This window comes from Drosophila suzukii, chromosome 2L (genome assembly GCF_043229965.1).
Source record: "Drosophila suzukii chromosome 2L, CBGP_Dsuzu_IsoJpt1.0, whole genome shotgun sequence".
Taxonomy (NCBI): Eukaryota; Metazoa; Arthropoda; class Insecta; order Diptera; family Drosophilidae; genus Drosophila; species Drosophila suzukii.
The window spans coordinates 530546-554560 of NC_092080.1; the positions used below are offsets into that span (position 1 = coordinate 530546).

General features: G+C 45.6%; 2 protein-coding genes and 1 long non-coding RNA gene across 4 annotated transcripts; 1 reads left to right on the plus strand and 2 right to left on the minus strand.

Annotated features, from left to right (window-relative positions):
* Positions 1–930: 930 nt before the first annotated feature.
* Positions 931–19360, plus strand: ex (FERM domain containing expanded). The gene is made up of 6 exons (XM_017088301.4): positions 931–1955; positions 9005–9141; positions 9202–9347; positions 13663–13742; positions 13805–17183; positions 17241–19360. Exons 2-6 carry the CDS (start codon positions 9050–9052, stop codon positions 17852–17854), a joined length of 4311 nt encoding a protein of 1436 aa, XP_016943790.2. The 5' UTR covers positions 931–1955; positions 9005–9049; the 3' UTR covers positions 17855–19360.
* On the minus strand, positions 3428–5766 carry LOC118876809 (uncharacterized). The gene is made up of 2 exons (XR_005013754.3): positions 5264–5766; positions 3428–5045 (listed from the first exon to the last, which is right to left on the minus strand). It is a non-coding gene; the product is annotated as an uncharacterized lncRNA (long non-coding RNA).
* On the minus strand, positions 19352–23783 carry crq (croquemort). Of its 2 annotated transcripts, XM_017089345.4 has the most exons (6): positions 23580–23783; positions 23354–23507; positions 21555–21769; positions 20008–21113; positions 19856–19946; positions 19352–19796 (listed from the first exon to the last, which is right to left on the minus strand). In XM_017089345.4, the coding sequence occupies exons 3-6, from the start codon at positions 21681–21683 to the stop codon at positions 19647–19649; spliced, it is 1476 nt and encodes a 491-aa protein (XP_016944834.2). In that variant the 5' UTR covers positions 21684–21769; positions 23354–23507; positions 23580–23783; the 3' UTR covers positions 19352–19646. The 2 variants fall into 2 exon arrangements, with proteins under 2 accessions (XP_016944834.2, XP_016944843.2); XM_017089354.4 differs by lacking the exons at positions 23354–23507; positions 23580–23783 and adding an exon at positions 22122–22256.
* Between the last annotated feature and the right edge of the window lie 232 nt (positions 23784–24015).

Here is a 24015-nt window from a genome sequence, read left to right on the forward strand (position 1 = left end):
GCCCTTCTGTTTATGAAGTATCTACCTTTACAGGGTATCCTGGGTATTTAAGCCCTTGAGAATCGTTAGCTCGGTGGTTTTGTTCCTGAAGGGTTCACATTCCAGTGGCTGTGGCTGCCCGTTCCCAATCTGTCCCCACCCCAATCGCTCCTTCTTCTTCTCGCGAGATAAACCATTGGAATTCCACTCACTCTCACAACGACACACACACACAAAAGCAGTTGGCTACTGGGATTCTCCTTTGAAGTTTATTTTTCTTTTATTGCTTATTGCTATTTACATTTTTCGTGGCGGTTGTTGTTGCTCTTGGATTTGTGTTTTTCTTCTTTTTTTGGATACGGGCCATAGATGTAACTGTAACTGTGTGCGAGTTTTTTCTGTCTTTTTATTTTTTAATTTTGAGCCGATCTCTCTCTTTTGCTCACATTCCAATCTCAAATCTCAGATACAATACTATACAGATACAGATACTCTCTTCTGGCTCTCTCGTCTCGCTCTCTCTCTCTCGCTCACTTAAACCAATCCACCGTGGGCAAACGAGTACTTTCTCTGTTCAATTTTTGAAAATGCAAATATCCAGTATTTTGCTTACCCACCTGTTTTATTAATTTGCTTTAAAGTAAGGGGAAAAATTACAATTGGTATTTTTCCAAGTAAACAAATTAAACTAATTTTGTATACCACTTTGTTTTAAATAATTGTTTATATTAAAATAATTGTTATTCAAAAAAAAAAAAGTTATATAAAGTAATGTGCGTCCTACCCATTAAAAAGACTTCCTTTAAATATCATATGTCAACTTATTTCAACAATTGCCTTTTTATATGTTGCTCTGCTTTTCACCACAAGCATTGGTAGTTTTCCCCACAGTGCAATCTGCGCTCAAAAAATCTATTTAAGCAACCTCGCTCGCTCAGTCTCTCGATCTTCCAGCAGGGCGATTGTTGCGTCCGTGTCTTTCGCTGTGCGGTGCTTGGTTCGCAGTGACAAAATCAGTAGGGGTATATCACTGAACGTCGACGGTAACCGAGTGGATCGCCGGTGTAGAAAAGCATGTGGTTTCCACTAGGAAATATGAATACGGTTTACTAAAATTCACTCGAAACTTTCGGAAAAGTTGATCTGCAGATTTCAATTGCACACAACACACGCACACACACCAGTTCGCCCAGATACGGATGCACACACACACATAGATACACAGATACAGTGGCTTAAAAGTGAAGTTCGGTTTTCACTGAAATAAAAAACAGCGCGTTTCGTTTTCGCACTCGCTTAAATTACAAAAGTGATTTTTGTGTTGGTGTAGGTGCAACTAGTGCTGTTTTCGGGGAAACGCGCCTTAAAACCACGAAAATAACTCCGACTAGCAGTGAAAAAAAGCTGAAATCAACTCGAAAAAGCAACTCCAAAAAGTTGGCGCTGGTCAAAAAAAATCCAGCTACAACAACAACTGGACACTGGAAACTACAACTACACTACAAAAAATAAAGCAGGCAGCAAAAACAAAAACAACAACCCAGCAAACGGCATTCTTTCGCGCAACAACAACGACTCCAAAGAGAGAGAAAGAGAGAAAAGGCGTGCACACAGATACTCGCATTGCACTGGTGTTGGTGAATTTTGATTAAAGTGTGTGCTCTCCCTCTCCCACACTCAGCCCGCGTTCCCGCCCCTACCCCTCCCCGCCACCTATCCAGCGACGCTGGAATGCGGCCCGTTCGCTGTTGACTGCGCAGTCGCAGCGCGCGTCGTGGAAGAGGTCAGAAAATAACAACAACGAAACGAAAATTTTACTGTTAGGCATTTATCGATAGCCAAATCGATAGATCTGTTCAAAAGTGCACAGTGAGATTCAAAACCCAAAACTACAAATTACAAACTCAGTTATTGTGGATTACGCGAAACAGAAACAACAGCAACAACAACGATGCCGACGACTGCAGCGGCTTAAGGTGAGAAAGGGATAGACATATGTATATATAGAGTATTATAACCCTTATGGGGCCCATTTCCCCGGAATTTTAATGACTCCCCGAAACGGCAAACAAAACAAATGCCAGCGAATTTCTTATCTGTCAACCTTAAAATCGCCAACGTCCAACGATTGTTTAACTTTTCGTTGTTGTCGCCAGCTTTTTACGTTTTTTTTCTTTGCGCCCCGCTAAAGAGTCGAAAATCCAGCAAATTGTGCAATTAACCCATTTTGCCCCACGGAATATCAAATGTCAGGCAAATTTGACACTCCACAAGGGGTACATCGAGGCAGGGAAGTTGTTTTGCGCTGAGTATTATCTGTGTATCTGCATACACCTGATACCTTAATTGATAATTGTAGATATTAGGGTCTAAGATATTCGTATTTTTTGGATAACTCAACATTTTAGTCCAATCTCCTAGTGGTCTAAATCAATTGCTTCTAGTGGGTTAAGTTCTACGAATTGCCGGGCAGTGCTTAAAGTGTTGTCTGAAACGATCGACAGCGGAGCAATTAAGTGGAAATTAAAGCCCCCGTTGGGGATGGGGTTCTGTTGTTTGTCCCGGGTTTGGGATTTCAATTGGCCATCGGGATCCAGGGGACAATAGCTGAAATCAGAGCCCGCCCGGCCATCAGACATCTCGAATGTAAATCAGCTGCGAAAGATAAACAAACGGCTGGAAACACACGCTTTGGGTATCAGGCGATGAGCTTTAAGCGGTTAAACCCTAAACGCTAATCGTTAAACGATTTTGCCAACAGGCAATTATACATATGGGTAACTGTATCTGCGCACAGGCGTATCTATATCTCGCCCTGAACACATGTATTCCCCGTTTCGTAGTTGTAGGCTTGTGGTTTTTCGATTGAGCGCTGACATCTACATCTCCATCGTATCTCCACATCCACATCCACATCGCACTTGACCTCAGGCAATGGGCTTTTGCATTGAAACTGACAACGGCAACAGCAATGATAATAAATACTTAAAATAATAATTTCGTAAACCCAAATTCCTGCACGCAGTCAATATGCGTATGTACATAAAGAGCCACAAGTGCGGCTGTTGTTCCGAACAATTCAAGCAATTAAAATGTACAACAAATTAAACAAATTTTGAATGACAATCGGAGTCGAGGCTGACACAGAGATATAGATGTAGATATAGATATAGCGTGGCGTTGCCAGTTCATTCAGTTGGGGATAGACTAATGAATGACCTTTAAGGGGGCACTCAAGTTCGGGGAATTATAGCCACGAATTCCACGCTGTCTTGAACCCAGTATACTTATCTGTGTGTTCGTATAAAAAATGTAGTTTTAACAATCATGCAATTTAGAGAGAAGAAAAATTCGAAAGCCTGATTATTCCGTACTGTTCGAGAGAAATATGGCAGCTATAAACTTTAATCAACTATTAAATAAATCAATGCTGATCTTTAATGCGATCTAGGCTTTTGATAAGACTGATTTTATACATCAACTGGTTTCGATGGACTCTACAGAAATTTAACATTTAAAGTATGCAGGTTATGGTGGTTCCTGTTAAACATAGACGGTAGTAAAATGTTTTATGTGTTAATATTTGTGATACGATAGAATCGGGGACCTTTTTTGTGGTATAGTGGGTCATGTAATGGATCTTAGCTTAATCTTATACTTAACTAAAATCTGTGGAAAAGATCTGAATTATGGAGGAATTATCCGTGTATCTTTTATTAAACCGAAACTCCCTTTAATCACTGCTAATTTTTCTAGGGTATTACGGCAGGCATAGTTTCGCACGCCTTCGATTTGGCATGCGGCACACGTTGCGGCTGCTTTTTTGTGTCTTGCTGTTTGCTGCTCTCATTGCGGAGGCCATCGCCTCCTCCACCGTTGCCACCTCCGCCCAGTTGGGCATTTCGCTTGAGCGGGGTGTGGTGCACAGTGGTGCGGAGTGGTGCGATGTGGTGCCAAGCCAACTGAAGCCAAGCGACGACGTGTGCGCTGGTTTCTTTTAACCCACTCCGCCCTGATGGCTGCTCATCACAACTAACCATCCAACCAACCAACCAACCAGCCAACCAACCATCCAACCATTTTCATTATTATCATCGGCGGGGACATTTCACGCATTTCAAAGACACCAAATTGTTTGGCCATAACTGGCACAGCAAGTGGAATTCCGCAGCTCGGAATTCGGCATTTGCCGCTGTTTGGTTTTGTTTCTCCGCCGCTTCTTCCTCTCATTTCTGATTTCTGTTTTCTCCTATTCGAAATTCGTGGTTTGGCAAAAAGACGCCGAGTTATTCGCCGATTTGATGGCCCACAAAACCCCGCACGTTGCGAAAACATCATAATAATATTAGTTCCACGTTGCTTTTATAATTGTTTGTGTTGATACAAAAAGGAAACCATATTTTTAATAATGTTTAAAAGTTGATATAACTAAAAAATAAACAAATTGATGTAAAGATAAAGAGTATCATTAGGAAAGTTCCAACGATCGTTCCCAAAACGGGCAATTTCGGGGACTTTTTCCCCCTTTAGTCAGAGATCGGCTGAGGCTAAGCCCATTTGCGTGACGACACTGCCACACCCCTTTTTCAAATGACACTTGTGGGCCCCGTTCTCAATGACGCGCATCCGCCGCGTTGGCCAGCGTGTGAAAATGCCACCAAACCGATTCGAACTGAACTATTTCTGGCCGCCCCATTGACGCCAGTTTGCCGTTCTATCGGTAATTAAAAGGCCCAGACTCACGTAGAACCCGCTCCGGTTTTTCAGTTGAGTCCATTCCGGTCTCGGACTCGCCAGGGGCCAGCTCATGAGCAAAATATTCCACGTCAAAAGTTACCGCTCGCCGATCCGATCCGATCGTCATTCATTAGTTGGCAAGCTGAGAGCGCTCGAAACACTTTCAATAAAATGCGAATCCAGTTTGAGAGCCTCTCGGTGCTCGAGCACTTAACTCGGACTCAAAAGATCGCCACTTCGTCTTCTCACAGAAGAGAGTTGAAGAATGCTGAAGAATCGCTCGATGGAGTGGAGTGTGTGGGTTGAAAGGGACTTCTTAGGCGCTTTCGCTGAAGAGAGAGAGAGTCGGAAATATTGCATCAGCTTATAAAATCAGATATCTTAAATTGATAAGTAGAAACCTATAAATATCCTACTTCATTTCATGTCAATGATTTTAATACTTCGTTATTCCATTCCATTGCATTACCCAATAAAGATAAAGTGTTGATAAATCAAGATACATGATACAAGATCCTTAGAATTTTATCAAGATTAAGGTATATACCTCTCTCAGTAATAAGAATAGATAGTTGGGCTTTTCTCCCTGATCTCTGAGATCTCTGAGATCTCTCTAGATCCAATTTGTTTCGCATTCCTCACTGCTCGGTTTAACGATCGTTTACGCTGTCATGTTTATTGATCTGCTCAATGCGCACTCGCATTCCGCGCTGAAATCCATATGGATATTTCAATTTCTGATTCCGTTTCTGATTCGTTCAGCATTTCAATGGGCCTGCACATGCGGTTGAAGCGTTTATCGTAGTCTCGGCTCTATAGGTCTCGGTTCCGGCACCCCAGCAGTTCTTTGGACCCCTCTGAGGTCTTGGTTCTGGGGTCTGATCGATCGATCGTTCGACTTTGGCGATTGTTGGAACTCGGTTGACAAACACACGCCCCGAATGAGCTCAGTGCAATGGCATGTGCAGTTGACATAGCAGTCGCCTTATGCACAGGGAGAAAATGGGGTTGCAGTATACATGGGTGTTGTTTTATAAATTCTTTGGCGTAATAGCTTAGTAAATAATAGAGGAATTATTGTTGTTAGTAAATCGTTGATGCTCAAATTATTTTTCAGACTTAGCCAAATTCCCAGCCAAACTTTTCACAGTGCCTTCTGCTTTTAGTTGCTGTCGCAGCACAACGTGGCGTATGCGGAACGTCTCTGTTTCTCCGCTCCTCAGCCGCCGACTTAATTCGCTGGCTTTTTGCTCTCTTTACCCCTTTGGCATTCGCTTAGCCAGCAGAAAAGCTGAAAAGCATTCGCTGCTGGCGCTTGCGCCATTTAATTGACTTTGATCGCGGCAGAGCCCGTGAGATTTTATTGCCCCGAGCCCCATGCCTCTTTCTCTGCCCCTTTCTCCACCCCACCAGTTCTCTAGTTCTCCACCAGTGTCTGCATTCCAAGCTCTCTCGAAAAAGCGACCCACTCACGGAGCAACTGAACTGAACAACTGAACCACCCCCTGAACAACCGCCACTCGCTTAATCATAAACAAAATATTTATTGCCATTTGCTAATTGCTGATTAGCGTGTCTCCTGCGTTCGCTCAGCTCCAGTTGGCTCGCTTCTTTGCCGCGTTTTTTAATTGCCAGCACCAAGTGCACTGGGAGAAAAGAGATATCACTTCATACTTAAGCGATGTATGTTTTACAGTTACGTTTCTTCTATCCAACCGGTGTTTTATATTGTGTATGGTGGCAGAACGGCGGCAGAGAAAAGGTGTATCCCATGGGCGACCATTGTTGGTCATGAAACTATTTTCTTTTTACGCTTAATAGGGATAAAAAATGCTACACCCTTTTGATATTTAGTTAATATATAACACTATACCATGTCTATGCTCCTACATCACGAACCAATGTAATGGTATCTCTATTCCGAATGGAATGTGAAATCATTAAATTAGTCTCTCCGTGTATACCCCCTCCTCTATATGTCTTTAATAATTAACGTCGCCACGGCTTTCTTTGCTTCCCGCTCTCATTAGCCAACGGAATGCGGATAATTTGCTATGATTGAAATTGTTAAACGCTTTTAATTCGTTTGCATTTCAAATTAAAAGCGCTCTCTTCGCGCTCGTCCCCCTTTCGTTGACTCATCCTCGAGGAAGTCGTGATCACACATATTTTTTCGGTTTTGGGTTTTTGGCATTGGCGATTGCATAATGACCGGCATTGTGCGGGGTCTGGAATTCGAGAGAAATATTTGCGAGCAGGCCTTCTGCGAAGCAGTCTTCGGCGAAATTATCGCCTCACTAACATCGTGTACCCATTGATCAAGTCGTCCGATCAATCATTCCCACCCCAGGCCATTACTTCCGGAGAAATCGCGCCTATCAAACAGCGATCTGTTTGTTATACATGAAAGATCATTCGTTTAATCGTTCTTTCTCATTAAGGCCACGTTCGCTTCCTTCGGAATTCCCATCGGCTAATTAGCTTCCTTTTATTGTTATCAGAATTGATAGGATGCCTTCGTTAAAGGCAATTTATTGTTTCCTTTTATTGTCGCTCTGAATGACATATTATTACATTTAACCGGCAACGAGCATTTCCTCGAAACTCCTGAAAAATGGCATGCTTGCATTATTTAATGACAAAGCACTTAGTAACACTAAATATATGCTTGATACAGTTTAATAAATGATAAAGGGGTAGTTTGCTTATTTAAGAAGTCAGTTTAAAATGTTGACAGTTTGAACAGGAATTTCTTTAAAATTTGAATGTTGCGCAGATCAATCTTTCGAAACCCTATTTGTTGATCACTCACTCAACTTCTGAGACTGAGTGATCGCTTAATCCAGTTCCTCTTGAGAGCTCAACAATGTAGTTTTTTATGTTTATCCGATAAATTCCTCGGTAATAAGTCAATCGCAGCACATTAGAGACCTGGAATTCCAATTCTCGTTTCGTAATCACCGGTGATCTGGCATAAAGTGTGTGTCTCAGCCTGTTCTCCAGAGCAACTTAGCCGGGTCCAAGGTGCGCATGGAAATCGGCTTAAATATAATTGCTTTTCAAAAGCTTTTTTGGAGAGGCCTTTGAGGAGGGGAGTTGTTGGTTGTTGTGTTCCCAGATATTCTTTGGTTTCTAATTTATGTCAAATGTGCGCTTTGATTGATGATCGTTTTTCGGCGCTGGCGGAGGGGGAGGCATTCCTTCGATGGGACCGATCGGATCATATACTTATAAGTCCGGGCGGTTCTGCCAGCCTCTGTCTCTCTTTCGACTCTTTCGGCTCTTGACTTGACTCTGAATAAATTTATTGAACGTTGAAATTTATTAGACACAGAAATGCGCCAATATTGAAATTTATGCGTCTCCACCGGGTTGGTAGAAACTGTAGTCGCCGCTGCTGCCGGCGCTCTATACAAAAAGTTGATTTGATTCGATTTGATTTTAATTTATGCATAAAATACTTTTCTTTCATCACGAGGCCAGTTCGGGTCTCCCCATCGCCCTCCCTCTCTTTGCTCCGGCGTTTGGAACTTTCTTTAACTGAATTTTAATAATTTTATGCGCAACGCATCAAGAGGGGGAGGGAGTTCGGCTTTGGTGCCACGCACGCACCGCCTGGAGTCTAGTGAGTCCCCAAGTATTCACTATTCACTATTCACTATTCAGTTTTCTGTCCAAGTCCAAGTCCGAGTTCGAGTCCCCTGCCCGCTAATCAAGTTTGTCGCCTAAGTCTTTCGTTATTGATTGGTGAAATTGTTCGGCAGTCGGTGAGCCCAAAAGAGGCGGGCGCCATCGCCATCGCCATCGACATCGCCATCTTCCGCCTTTCGTCTCCAATTCCGTCTGGGGCGGCTCCAGCGGCATCAATTTGCCTGAAAGAATGGTGCCTAACCGCGCCGATCGAGCGGCAGCTTTATCGGCATTTGATGAGCCAGAAATGCGGTTAGAAATGACGCTTTAGATGCGGCAGTTTCTCTCAGGAATGCGATGAAATTTCATCTTGGAATGGTTTTTATTGAAAAGGGGTATCTGAACAATCAGATCTCAGAGAAATAATCGCCAAAAGAGTTTTTCTTATCAGTTATCGGAACAGCTTTTGACTACGTTTTATCCATATACTACAAGATCCTAAATATATAAATATCTATATATCATCATATAACATAGTGTTTGTATTGTTTGAGGCCGGAGATTATTAGTATTACTCCATAAGATCTAGTTATATTTACAAAATAAAACCTTAAGATCCTTAGATACTCACCACTACTTTTCTTTTTCATCCAAATAGCAACGTATTTCGAACGCGCGCGCTGTATACGGAAAATGATGCAGCATGCGAGCATTTTGCACCGTCAGCGCGCCTTTGGAAGTATGCGCGTCCTCAGCCGAGCAACTATCACCAGGCTCGCGATTCCTGGCCCTGAGGTGAGTTGGTTGGGTGCTCCATTGCGAAATTCGGTTGCCTAATCTCTATGGAATTTTCAGACTTCTGGGGCAGCAGCAGCCGAAAACCTTGTACTTCCTAGTCGATGCCAAGAGTCGAGTTCGCGAGGTCTACACGCAGACATGTCTGCACTTTGCCACGCAAGGGATGCTGGACACCGAACTCTTCGGTCTGGCTGTGCTCATAGGTGAGTCTTCTCCGGGATTCGGAGATCCAGGTTGTGTCCAGTTTGGACACCGAGTTGTGGAGTAGCCAAATGCCAGCGATAAGGCATGAAAAATACAACTAATAAACATAAACCAGTCCGCTCTAAAAGCTGCTCATCATCATCAGCGGCGGCAGCAGCAGCAGCAGAAGATTCAGTCTCCAACCTCCATCCTCCATTCTGGCCAAAGCGATCTGCCAAAACACATAAAAATACCAACACAGCGGAGCAACACAAAAAATGGCACATAAAACGAACAAAAAGGCAGGGAACGCGTCGCCTCCATGGCGAACAAACAATTTCAGGAATACAGAAGAGGGGCTTGGGAGCAGGAGGATCGGGTAGGGGCAGATGGGGAGCAGGGGAACAGACACAAGACGCGTGTTCAGTAATTCAGGTAGCCGTCGCGCGTTGCATTAACACAAACGAATCGAACGACAGCCAAGGAGGATGGAGTTTCGAGGATGGAGAATGGGAGGATGGAGGCCGGAGGAGCCCAGAGCTCCAAAGCTCCGGAGCCTGAACTGAAACTTGGAAAACGAGCAGACATCGTCTTTGGCATTGGCCACAGATATATGCGTTCTCCAAAGGCCCACAAGCACACACAAAAACGGGGAACGGGAGGGTCCAGGGAAGAGCAAACGAGAAAGGAGCGAGGAATATAAGTTTCTGCAAGGCGAAGTTCAGTTACTCTAAAAAAGAATCTCTATGAGGAGAAATATAATGAAACATTGGAAATATCCGGATCGAAGGACCAATGTAGATACTTTTTGAGAGCCCAGTTAATTAATTTACAAGCTTTTTAATCTGTAGTGCATATAGTAACCAATTTGAGTTATCGAACCCATTTACTATTCCCGTATACCCTTCATTTTCTGTTACCATGTTAGAGCAAGAGCCCAAGAACACAACACGTAAATTTTCGAATCTGGTTGGCATCAATTTCGTGGCAAGAGGCAGGGGAGCGTTGAAGTTGCCACAACATCTTCAGCAAAGAATTTGGTATGCAGTTTGAGGCCGGAGTCTCGCTGCTGGAGCTGAGGATGCAGCTTTAACTGAATCTGAAGATCGGGCTGGGCATGCCAACGTCCTCGCCTCGCAGAGGATTCCTCAGGCTCAACTATGAAATTGGCCGTTTGCATTCTGCTTTCGTGTGTGTTTGGTTTTTGGTTTGGGTTTGTGGCTAAGGATTTCAGCCAATGTTAGTTGACAGTGTGTGTTTGCTAGTGGTATGTTCGCCGCATCCAATAGATATAACCACTGAATTATATAGCAAAAATACAAAGTTTACACGATATTAATTTACGGAGAAATCTATGTTTTCCCTAAATTTTAGTATACTCCTCTGTTTTTTGGTTAGCTAGCCTGAAATGTGCCCCTTTTCGAGTTCGTTGCCTGAGTCTTTCGTTTTCGGTATGGTCCTAACAAAATAAAGAGACTGAAAGAGGCCAAAATGATGTCCCGTCTGCGTCCGTTGACGGGGATGGGAATGAATTTACATTTTATGGCCGGCCAGCGTCAATAAATTTCATCTTTATGCAAATTAGCGCTGCTCCTTCGGAACCGCAGCCAAGATGCACTTTAAGTGGCACTCGGCCGACGGCAATTTGGCAACATTGTCATCCCAGTGGTCATCTACTCATCCTGCCTGCCCTTCTTTTGGTGTTATTTTTAGGCTGTCGCATTGCTTGGATTCCTCGGCCGCATTCCGGGGCAGGATGGAGAAGGAACCATCATTTCCACCGCCCTTTTTACCAGAGCCCCGCCCCCTTTGTAGCTGAATCTGTAGACCAGCATTTTCTTTTCCATTTAATGTTAATGGCTCATAATCATTATTATACGGCGTTGGCTGTTTCGTCTTCGTCTTCAATCTTTGGACTTGGACACTCGGCCTTGCAGCGGCTGTCCATCCTCCACCTCCTCCTCCTCCTCCTCCTCTCGTCCCCTGATCCCCTCCAGCTGCCGCCTCTCCTCTTCGGGCTGCGTGCATCTGATAACATCGGAAATTAAAATTCTTTTGGTTTTATGTTTTTTTTCGTCTTTCGTTCTCTTTTTCCCCAGCCAGTTTCGATGCACAGACACACACATTTATCTCTGTTTGCTGCCCATTCTTAGGATACCCTTTAAAATCCCCCTCTATTAAAAAGCCTTGCTCGACTTTTTAGAATTTTGAAATCATTTCCAACTAAGGTTTTCAAGTTATCATATTGAAATAATTTTTTATAAATTTTTTTTCTAATATTTCAACACACCCATTACTATATCCCAATTCCTTACTCAAGATATTATTACAATCCAATATTTTATTGTCTATTCTTATTCTAGATTATCCCAGGGTATTCTTTTGTCTAACTTCACCTGTGGGTTTCATCTTTCTTTTTTCTTTTTTGGTTATTATGGCCACTCAAACTCGGACTGCAACCTTTTTGAAAATAAATCTGAATCTGAAGAATGCCAGGCCATGGCATTGGGCGCAGCTGTCTCCGACTCCGTCTCATTCTCTTTCTCCATCTTCAACTGGAGACCCCATCTCCAGACCCTCCTCCTCCTCCTCCTCCTGCCATTACCTCTGGAATTCCTCTGCTTGATGAGCCTTTGCCTTTGCCAGCTGCCTCTGCCCCTGCCTCTGCTGTGCCTGAGCCCCTGCTTTTGAGGCTGTAATTTGTGTTGCATGTGTTTCAAATTGAAGATTTATTTCGCTGCCCCTCGAACCCTCCTCCATAAAGCCGTGTGCGTGCGTGTTAATTGTGAGCGTTGAGGAATGCGATGGAAAATATGTTAATTATTAGGTTTTTGCCGCTGGGAGAAGGGGAAGGTAGAATGGAACGCTGGGATTGCGTGAGGATCCATCAGGCTACCTCAGATCGGTTGGATCCTCTGGCCTTCACACCTGCTCGTAGTTTGGCTCGTAGAACGGGTGGATTCTGGCAGAGGCAAGAACGAATTCCATTGGAGGGCCATTGGCCAAAACTCCTCGAGTAGAGTGAAATTTGAATGCGAAAAGAAATCGCTGGAGTTTCGAGGTTCGAGTCTAAAAACTGCGGCTAAAAACCAAACGACTTGGGTTTCAGCTGCCTCTTTTTCCAGCGCTGCTTACCTGTCTTTCTACCTGTTTTTTTCTCTTTCTCTTCGGTTTTTTTTCGTTGCTGCGTTTTGGGCTTGGTATGCAACACTCGCTCGCCGTTTCTACACTGTTCAAAAATTGTAATAAATACATAAAAATATTATAAGAATATAAAAAGGACACATTTTTACATCGGTTTCTAATATTTTAGAAGAAAAGGTTGCCAAGTACTCAATACAAATGTACGATCTTATTGTGAAACGATCCCTTATTTTTTTTGAGTGATTCAAACTCGAATTGCTGCTCTCCCCTGACCATCCACTTGTTGCCACTTCCATTCCAGCTCCGCGTCCACGACGTCGTCATTGATAGGCACTTATTCGGCCGCTGATGATTATTATGATATTGTGCTACCTCCATTCCATGGCCCCCTTCAACCTGCCTGCCTTCCTGCTTTTTTCATAATTATTATTTTCCATCTTGCTGCTCTGCTCTTCATTTCGTATGCAGGAATTCCAATTTTTCGATCGATGAAGTGTGTGTTGATTTCGTTGTTGTTTTTACCCTGCCTTCTCGAGCACCACCGACATGCCCTTGGGCCCTTCTGCTGGGATCGGTTTGGATCGGAGCTATAGCTACATAGCTATGGCCCGGTCCCGTACCGGTCTCCTCTTCGAGCAACGGGCCTCTGACAGCCTGACGTGTCGTCATCATCATCGTCTCCATCTCCATCTTCTGGAGCCTCTGACTCTTGTTGATGTCAATGGGCTGCTTGTTTATTGCCTGACAAACTGACAGAAGTCTGGTCGGGGTCTCGATCCGATTTGAGCCCGATTCGGTTCGGGAAAGAAAAGCAGGTCTCGTTCCTCTCGCATAGCCGAAAGTTCATTTACAATTTTGATTAGCGACCTTGGCGGCTGCGCGCCAAAAAGATCCTTTGCCCAACCGGAAATTCAGCCAAAAAATGGAATACGACTTAACAACCAAGTCAATACTAAACTGAAAGAAGTTGTAGCCTCCTGTTATGAATGAACAGGTTTTATTATTTATCCTGGTAAAAAAAATTTGTAAAACGCACTAGAAAAAATATTACACAACTTTTGGTCCTTCCAGCCGGATTGTTTTTGTATTGAGTACAGCACTGTACATAACCATTTAACCTAAAATCCAATTTCCAAGTATATATTTTAAATTAAATCTAATAATCATTTTGTTTTTCATTTTCTCTTCCAGATGGCGAGTACATGTTCGCAGATCCCGAGAGCAAGCTCTCCAAATACGGCCCGAAGAGCTGGCGATCCTCGCACACCCACGTAAGATATATAGACCAAATTGAAGAGGATGTGTTAAGTAATGTAATACATCTCAATTTCAGGGGCTGGATGCCAATGGACGACCGCTCCTGGAGCTACACTTCCGAGTGCAGTTCTACATCGAGAGTCCGTTCATGCTGAAAGATGAGACGTCCCGCCACAACTACTACCTGCAGCTGCGCCACAACATCCTGCAGCGCGATCTGCCCCGAGAGCAGGCGGAGCAGGCCCTGGTCTTCCTGGCTGGACTGGCTCTGCAGGCGGACCTGGGCGATGCTCCGCCGGGCTCGGGATCGGGTAATTCCAAGGATGATTCGGGCGAGGAGACGTCACCTCTCGGGGGAGGCAGGGGACTGAGTGCCACCACAACGTTGCCCAAGATCAGCAAGCGTGCCAATGAAAGGATGTTGAGGCTCTCGACCTATGTGGCCTCCACCTCGAAGAGGGAAGCGATACCGCTGCCACCAACCCTGCCGCCCAATGGAGCGGATTACTACCGGATAGAGGACTACCTGCCCAGCGGACTGCACACTCCGTGGGCGAGAAGTGCAATGAGAGCCTGTCACCGGGAGCACCTGGGAATGGCCACTGCCGAGGCGGAGCTGCTCTACATCCAGCAGGCCTGCAGTCTTCATGAGACCATTAATGCCCACACCTACAGGATGCGGCTAGCCAAGAGCGAGCAGGGTGTGGGAAGTGCCTGGTTTGTGGTCTACGCCAAGGGCATCAAGATCCTGGGAGGAGAGTGCACCAGCAGCTCGTCCACGCCAACGCCCGAGGCCACCACCTTTCTGTGGCCCAATATCACTAAGCTCTCCTTCGAGCGCAAGAAGTTCGAGATCAGATCGGGGGAGAGCAGGATCACCCTGTATGCCTCGTCCGATGAGAAGAACAAGCTCCTGCTGACCCTCTGCAAGGACACCCACCAGTGGAGCATGAAGCTGGCGGCCAGGCTGAAGGAGGTGTCTAAGCGCGAGGAGGAAGAGGCTGCCGAATCGCAGAGGCTCCATGCCAGCTACGCCTGCTCCAGAAGCCTGCTCCTGCCCTACAAGAGTAAGAACGAGCAGCGCATCTCGGTGATATCGAGCACCAGTTCCAATACCACCTCGGGGATAGTGAGCGATCGCGTGCACTCCGAGGACGAGCTGGAAATCATGATCAACACGCCGCCTGCTCCCTTGGCTGCTCCCTCCACGGAGAGCTTGGCCCTGGCCCATCTCTTGGACCGACCCAGTGTGAGCAGGCAAACTTCGAGCGTGGGGCAGATGTCTCTGAAGGATTTGGAGGAGCAACTGGCTGCCCTGAGTGTGAGACCACCGGACGCAAACTCTAATGGAGCCACCTCCGTGACGAACTCCTCTGTTCAGCGAAACTCCATGGGCACAGCGGCGAATGATTCCTCCACGGCCACCGATTCACCTAGTTCCCAGCACAACATTGGCTCCCAGTGCTCCTCCACCTGCAGCACCGTGGTGGTCACTTCGCCTGCCGGAGCAGCAACAGGAGGTGCAGCTTCGTCAGGAGCTCCCGTGCCCGTGCACTCCACTTCGTCCAGTTTGGAGCTGGGCTTTAGTCACACCGCTCAAAACTCCGCTCTGAGCGAAGCGAATCCCGAGGATTTCCTATCCACATCCGCAAGGGAGGAAACGGAGAGTGTGTCGGGTGCATCCGGAGTTTATACCCTGGCCCATGGAGCTCCACCCACCGAAACTTCGGGAGTATACACCATGCACAGCAGCGAGTTGACCGGCCAGTCTTCGGAAATGGCCGAGTCGGAAAAGAGTTCGCACTACGGAATGTTCCAGCCGCAGAAACTAGAGGATGGCCATGTGCCACATCCCGATTCTGTGGATGGAAAGAAGCCAGAGGAATTCCGGCTGCGATCCGATTCCAACATCAGTACGTCCAGTTCCTTCAGAGGCGATGGCAGCGATCCCACGGATAACAAACATTCCCTGCTCTCCGCCGAGGAGCTGACCAATTTAATTGTGGGCAGGGGTACCTATCCCAGCTGCAAGACGGTGTCCAGCAGCCTCCACTCGGACTGTGACTACGTAACCCTGCCAATGGGAAGTCAGGGAGTGGAGGAGGTGGATCAGCCGCCAGCACCACCGCCACCATACAGTGCCAGGCACGAAAAGACCGGACTATGTGGCCCACCGATCGCCAAACCACCAGTGCCCAAGCCCATAGCTGTGGTAGCTCCCAAGCCGGATACACCACCGTGCAGTCCGCCAGTGCCTCCGGCACCACTTCCAGCTCCACCGCCACCGGCTCTCCGACGCCGAGACCCACCGCCATATTCCAGCTCCAGCAAGCCCAGACCCACATCCCTGATTTCCGTGAGTTCCTCCGCGAATCCTGCGCCCAGTGCCGCCGGCTCGATGAGTTCCCTGAAGTCTGAGGAGGTGACGGCCAGATTCATAACCACCAGGCCGCAGATTAGTATCCTAAAGGCCCACACCAGCCTGATTCCCGACGGAGCCAAGCCCAGTTATGCGGCACCGCACCACTGCTCGTCGGTGGCCTCCTCCAACGGATCGGTGTGCAGCCACCAGTTGAGTCAGCAGTCGCTGCACAACTCCAACTACGTCGGCGGCTCACAGGCTTCGCTGCATCACCACCATCTGCCGGCGCACCACCGACATTCCGGATCGGCCGCCATTGGGATACCAATAGTTCCTTACGGCCTGCACAAGAGCACGGCTTCACTGCATCACCAGCAGTCCTGCGTGCTGCTGCCGGTGATCAAGCCGCGTCAGTTCCTGGCCCCACCACCACCCAGTTTGCCTAGGCAGCCGCCACCACCGCCTCCACCGAATCATCCCCACCTGGCGGGTCACCTTTACGGCAGGGAGCTAGCCAGGAAGCAGTTGGAACTGTACCAGCAGCAGCTCTACAGCGATGTGGACTACGTGATTTACCCCATTCAGGATCCAGCGGTTAGCCAGCAGGAGTATCTGGATGCCAAGCAGGGCTCCCTGCTGGCGGCCATGGCGCAGGCGGCACCGCCACCGCCACACCACCCATATCTAGCCATGCAGGTGTCGCCTGCGATCTACAGGAGCACTCCCTACCTGCCCCTGGCCCTGTCCACCCACTCCAGATATGCGTCCACCCAAAACCTATCGGACACCTATGTCCAGCTGCCGGGGCCTGGCTACTCGCCCCTCTACTCCCCCTCGATGGCCAGCCTGTGCTCCTCGTACGAGCCACCACCGCCGCCGCCCCTTCATCCGGCCGCTCTGGCAGCACACGCCGCCGCGGGGGCCAGCGCCTCCTCCTCCATGTTTGCGCGATCGCGATCAGACGATAATATTCTGAACTCGCTAGATTCGATGCCCAAGGGGAGGAGGTTGCCACCGCCTCCACCACCACCCTATGTGAACAGGCGGCTGAAGAAACCACCCATGCCGGCGCCCAGTGAAAAGCCACCTCCAAGTGAGTAGTTACATTGGATTACAGTTTGATCAACTACTAACCATCTTCCCCTTTCAGTACCCTCAAAGCCCAGTCCCAGCTTAATGATGAGCCCGATGCCACCGCGGAAACCACCAACTCTCAACCCGCACAATGCCAACTCACCGCTAACGAAGACCTCCAGCGGCGCCCAGTGGGCGGGAGAGCGTCCAAGGCCGGATTTGGGTCTTGGCCTGGGTCTAAACCGGGGAAACAACAGCATTCTGGCCCAGCTGCAGGCCTCCATGGCCGCTGAGTCGCATGCCCAGGCTCAGGCTAAGGCCCAGGCTCTGGACATTGCCCTGCTCCGGGAGAAGAGCAAGCATCTGGATCTGCCGCTGATCTCGGCGCTCTGCAACGACCGCTCCTTGCTGAAACAGACCAAGGTGATGATGAATCCGAAGACGGGCCAGGAGATACCCACCTCCAGTGCGCAGTCTTCGGGGGCCACCACCAACGGGGGTTCCAACTCCTCGGGAGGAGCAGGAGGAACCCTGAGCAAGGTCAGGAAGGGATCCACCGTAAGCCACCGCCATCCGCAGGACAAGCTGCCACCTTTGCCTGTCCAGCAACTGGCGGAGGCCAACAACTACGTGATCGATCCTGCCGTAATGATGAAGCAACAGCAGCAGCAGCACCACAAGACCAGCTAGACTCGCAAAGCTAAACGGGAACCGGAAACGGAACCGGAAATGGACAAACGGGTCCAAGACGACACTCTTCTCTCTAGATCGATTGCTGTTCGAAGTGCTGGCGTATTTGTGTGCCCAGGTGAAGAGCTGATTCTGCGTTCGGAAATTTGCATAGATCGAGTGGTGTAAAAAGAGTTATCTTTATTCGATCACAGTGTTTCGGAGGGTAGAGATTCGCTGGGCAGACAAGAAGGGGTAGAATTGTAAACCCACCGGGAAGAATCAGTTAACAGAGCAGCAGAAACAGTAACAGCTTGATAGGAACTAACATGCATTTAACAGACATAACAGAAGCCAGTTTTTAGAAGGACCAATCATATATATTTTATCCTTGGACCCTTGCCACCTACTAAACTTTACTGAAATCACAAGAGAAATACAAAAAACTAGAGTAACAAAAGCCACTGAAACAACTGAAACACACACAGAGTCAATACTTAAACTAACAGAACAGGACGTGAGCAACATAACCTCAAATACGCATTCAAATAATCAGAACCCAGTCTAGTCACTTAAGGGAATTGGTAACGTAACCACAGCAGAAGCCACAATGACACACCATCGGAAACGGAAATGAAATAGAGAGAGAGTTGAACAAAATGGGAAGCAACAATACTCAAGTATAAAATACGACCACTACCTAATTAACTAAACTACATCGTAGAACTTTAGTCTTAGCTGCAAATATTTAGTTAGGCCAGAAATGCGAATACTTAACACTAACTACTTCCGCCCAAACAACTGTGATTGATTTTTATTTAAACTTACACTAAATTTACAACAACTACTTTAGTCAGCAAGAACCGCGCATAACAACATATAACTATGCAAATTTTTTAGTACGTAGCAATCGCCCCTCACACGAAACACACACATACTCACAACGAATCGGGCCAGCGAAAGTATCGGGTGAGAGCCGTTCGAATCGGCTATGAAACGGTTCGGATTGGTTTTGCTCGATTCGGTCGCTGGACGAAAGGAACTAAAGAATTTCAAGAGTGCCTAGACTTGCCCTCCATTCCCCACCATAGTAGTAAGCGAGAGATGATTATGATTTATTTTTTGTATCCACTTTGTTTATTTTTTGTTCGATTATTAACCCCCCCAACTATTTTTTGGATGTGTGAGTGTGCGTGCAAAAATGATTTCGAGTTTTTGATGGATGTCACAAATATTTGCGTAGATTTTTCTCGACTAAAAGTCTATGGCTAAATTGAAGAATGTGATCTTTGAGAAAATGTAAAATTTTTGCCATATATCTTACATATACACAAATATACAATTATTTTAATTTATTAATTTACAAAACAACAACTTTCAATTAATGCATTTATAAAGCAAATCGTTGAAGCATCCAACAATTGTATACGATAAGTAAAAAGTCCTTGAGTAGCATACAAAAGTTGTAAAAATTATCTTTGCTAAATAAAATGAAAATTCAAATGAAAAACGTTAAAATAAAATTAATCGAGTGTTTTAGTTTTCTGTGGTATGTTATCAATAATAATAAGAAAATCTCAATCATAAAGTTTCGGCTTGGAAATGATTTCAGAGTAACATTGTAGAGTAGGGTTTGATTAAGTTAGGAGAAGGGTTTACTATCACAAAATGCAAGACGAACGTCGATCTGTATCACTTACATATTACATAACGCGTAACTGACAACGAACAACAAGCGATGCGCGACTATCAGAATGAACTAGGAGAGTTAACATGTCCTGGCACTTTGGCTACGCTTAAAAACTACTATGGTCTAGTTGGTCAGCATGTCCTCATCCTCGGGAGTTCGTCGCACCCACTTCTTCATTAACGTCAGCGTGATGCCGGTGACGAGGAAGACACTGCCAAAAGCCACCAGAGAATAGCCGAGGATTACTCCGTAGCTGGACAGATTGATGGCCAACTGGAAAGCAGAATTTGGCGTTAAAAGGGATGAGATATCAGATAAGGAGTAGTGCTCACCTTGGCCTTAGAGGCCAATTCCGAGGACAGCTCCGCATACTGGTCGAACCAGAACATGGGCATCAGCACCTTTGGCACACCGCGATAGATGCTGAAATAGGTAATTTTATTAGTTATTGATTTATGAAGGTAAAACCAAATTTAATACTTACTCGAAGTCGTCGTCGGGCTCGATCATCATGTTAATCTGGATGCGGCCGTGCACCTGAACGGGCACTCCGGTGATGGGTTCCACCGCCAGGAAGAACTCGTGCTTCTCCCTCTCCGGCTTCATCCCAGTGATAGCGTCGACGTACGACTGATCAGCCAGGTAGAAGTGGGGGAAGGAGGAGTAGATTGGTGCCTTGTCTCGGCAGGCCTTGCACTCCACCACACCGGTCTTGGGACACTCGTCGAAGCGCTTGGGATCACAGAAGCAGGCCTGGTTCGGGTAGTTCTCCCCGGAATCGAGGGTCTCCTCAGTGCCCACCCATTTTGTGGCGGTCAGGCCGTGGTTCTCATAAGTACCCTGGGGCCGGAGGTTCAAGAATCGGCAAGCATCGGTGGCAAAAACCGTAATCTCGTCGTTGACATTCATCTTGGGCGGGAATAGGTCACCGGTGGTTCCATTAACCGTGCCACAAGGCATATCATAGAAACCAGTCTGCGGCTTTCCATTCCAGTGGGTGAGTCTGCCCAGATTGGATATGTCATCAGTGCCCGTGTGAATGGTGAACAAGCCGTCGTAGGTCAGCGATTCATTTCGATCCGCCAGCCAGCCGAAGCGCTTGTATGGAATGTCAATCATGGAGGTGTTGAACAGGTTAAGGAAATCGGTAATGTTATCCTGAAAGCCATCGAAGATCCACTCGCCCACCGGCTTGGTCACGTACAACTCGCCGCCCTCGTGGTTCAACATGAAGTTAATGATTTTCTTGACGATCTTGCGCTGGTTTCGCATCTCGTCCGCCACCGTGGCGGTGATGGCATGGGCGGCGGTCACCATGTCGTCCAGGGTGCCATTGGATCTCTCCGGATCGAAGAACCACGAGCGGCGCTCGTAATATGCCACCGTAGCATTGTCGTAGAATGTGTAGTTCTCCTTCTTGTGCTTCTCCAAGAAGGTGTATGGACCCATCTCCACAAAGTTCGGCTTTACGTTTGGGTTCCTGATCTCCTCGGGATTCGTCCAGTTGAACATGTAGAAGCTCAGGTAAATCGGGATAGGTGTCTCCATCCAGCTGTCGTAGGTATCTGTGCCAGGCTTCAGGGTGAGACCCTGAATAATGTTAAAAATGTAATTTAAGATTTATGTTTTACACGTGAAATCATTATTGTCATTCGGTAATCAAAAGTCTTTAAATATATTTAATCAGTGTTTGTGACACCTTATCATTAATCTAATCAATTAAAAAGTTTTGCAATCAGCGGATTAAACCAAACAAAAAATCACTGAGTATCCCTAATACGTAGTCTGTTAACAACGAAAGAGTATTATTTGCCATTAAATATCTTTTAAATTGCATTTTATATACCCACTTCACATTGAGCTATTGACAAATTTACTGGCTTGATTAGACATAATAGCTATATGGCTTTATTTATTTATTACTTTCAGTTTCCCTACAATAAAATTGGCTTCATGAAATAATTTTGATGGTATACCATTAAGATGTATAGTTTTCTTTGACATTTGGTTCTTATATGTAAATATACTCACATCCTCGACGAGGCTATCCGCAATACCCGGCCAGAAGACTACAACGAGTACTCCCAGTACCAGGAAGAGCGATCCCAGGCCGAAGACCCAGACCTTGCGTTGAGTTTCCCCGCAGCACTTGCAGCACATGGTGGGACGATATGTGGGATGCGGAAGATTCACGGATTACGAAGCGATAAAGGAGGAGAGATCCGATCCTAGACACTGCGTTGCATCTGGAAAAGGGGAGGAGTTCGTTGTGGTATTTTCGCTTTCATAATCAGTGTCCATAAACCGTATCGCGGCTAATCGGGGTATTTTTATTGCCTTATCCCTGGGTACAACCATTCTGACACCCTGCAGAGTTGCTAATATTAATAATAAGCCGCCCGAATTATCGCTGTTTTGTTCCTGCTTAAGTATTCGATAAGGATCTGCGATTAAGTCATTTTATTTTTGAATAAGACGACTACGTCCGTTGCACACGCAATGACAGCCACTCGTCTTTAAAGTCAACCTCAAGTGCAGACATCCGCAGATCTCTCCAGTTAAGGAGTACTTGCCACTGTTTAGGCTGCCCAAACTTACTAGTTCCAAACTGAAGGGGGTCGAAAATACTCCAGGATGGGCACTATTGGAATTACCACAACCGCACGCGTCGTCTTCTAGCCCGAAACTGTTTGCTTGCGAGCTTCTTGGGGTCTTTAAATGGAACCACTTGAAGTTTATCACTAGGTTCAGTAGTAATCTCTGGATTTCGCTAATCTGGAATGTTTGCCTGATAGAGGGTTGGGTTCAAAATATGGACATATCTAAACTGCTTAAAATTGTAAATGTTTAAAGATATACATGACTCTTTAAGTTCTTCTTGATACAATTTAAACAAATAGGTGAGCAAGTTGCCATTAATAAATAATAAAAATAATATATATTTTTATATATATATATTTCAATCTATTACATATTGGTGTATGAATGGTAATGATTGCTTAATAATTGGCACAGATCTTCAGCATGAAATGTAAGATAACTTTTCCTTATCTTGCTAATACCCGCATTTCTTGACCATTTCATGCGGATTTTGTTCTTGGTCAAGATGTTCAATTCATGCAAACGCTCACAAGGGGTTCCGATTTATATTTATGGCACCGATAAGATAAGCTTGTGGGATATATTGATTAGTCGGTTGACAAGTGTTTGATCAGGTCTGTTTACTATAGAAAACAGCATAACCCTTGATCCGCCATTAAATGTAATACTTATCGAAAGTAATAGGAACGGGACTTGTTTTATCTGAAGTCTATAGCATATCGTATTGCAATTTCGATTCTCGTTGTTGTTCTCTTTTGTCGTCTGGCTCAGTCTTGTTTTTGTCGGATTATTGGGTTCTATAGTATAAACTCGTCTTTGTTCATCGACTGATAACGGGCAAAAAAGGGGTCTGGAACTACAGTAGGAATTCTGGAGCTGGAACTGTTTCTATGTGAGTTTACTGTAACTAAAAATAGGAATTCTGTAATTACAAAACAACGTCAAACTACTTGGTATTTTACCAGTTTCTATTGTAAATATTTATATTATTGGCTTTATGTAGATTTATTTAAATAAGAAAATTATATAATGTTCGACCTACTGAGACTTTACTATTTGTCAACTGTGATAAACCACATCCTATGGAATGTTTGCTTTCTTTGAACCCAAGCTTTGATCTTTGACTATGTGGTGACATCACCAGTTGTGGATTATCTCTACCGCTAATTATCACGTATTATAACACTGGTGTATTACAGGCTGCTAAAGTAAAGTGAAGAATTACTCACCTTTTTTATCTCGCATACAATTGCAGTTGGGTTTGGTATGCAGATGTTGTTGTTCTTGCTTGGCCTTGACTTTAAATATTGCGATTTTAAGGAAAAGGTATCGTTTACTGTGACTCCCCGCTTTGAATGTTAGATAGTCTAAATCCCATAATATCTGGAACGCAAAATACCGTTAAAAAGGGTTTTAATTGCAAGGGATTATTGAAATTCAATTACATTTACATACCTCGAAACTCAAGCGTAAGCGATTCTTTGGTAAATAAGCTGAAGACCGGCAGCCAACTAAGAATAAAGGCACTTGCGTGTCGGCAGAGACTCGAAAAGAGAAAGAAAGAATCCAAGCTTGCAGTTCGCCTGGTTTAATTGGATTAAACTATTTATTTTCTTTATTTATATTTTTGCCCTGATCGAGGGTTGCCAGATGGGTTTTGGCGAGCTGTTAAGGCACTGTAAGCAAGCGTTGCCAGAGTTTAAGAGGGCGGCGTTAGCCTCTAACAGCTGTTCTGTTAGCACCCTCGACGGTATTTTTACGTATATTTGAAAATGTAGGAATGGTATTATTCATTGAGCTGTTATAGATGGCGCTAGCAGCCGGGATTTGCTATTGGCGGCTCAAAAAGTCCACTTACGCCTAGGGTTTCTCTGTTAGTTAACATTGCCTC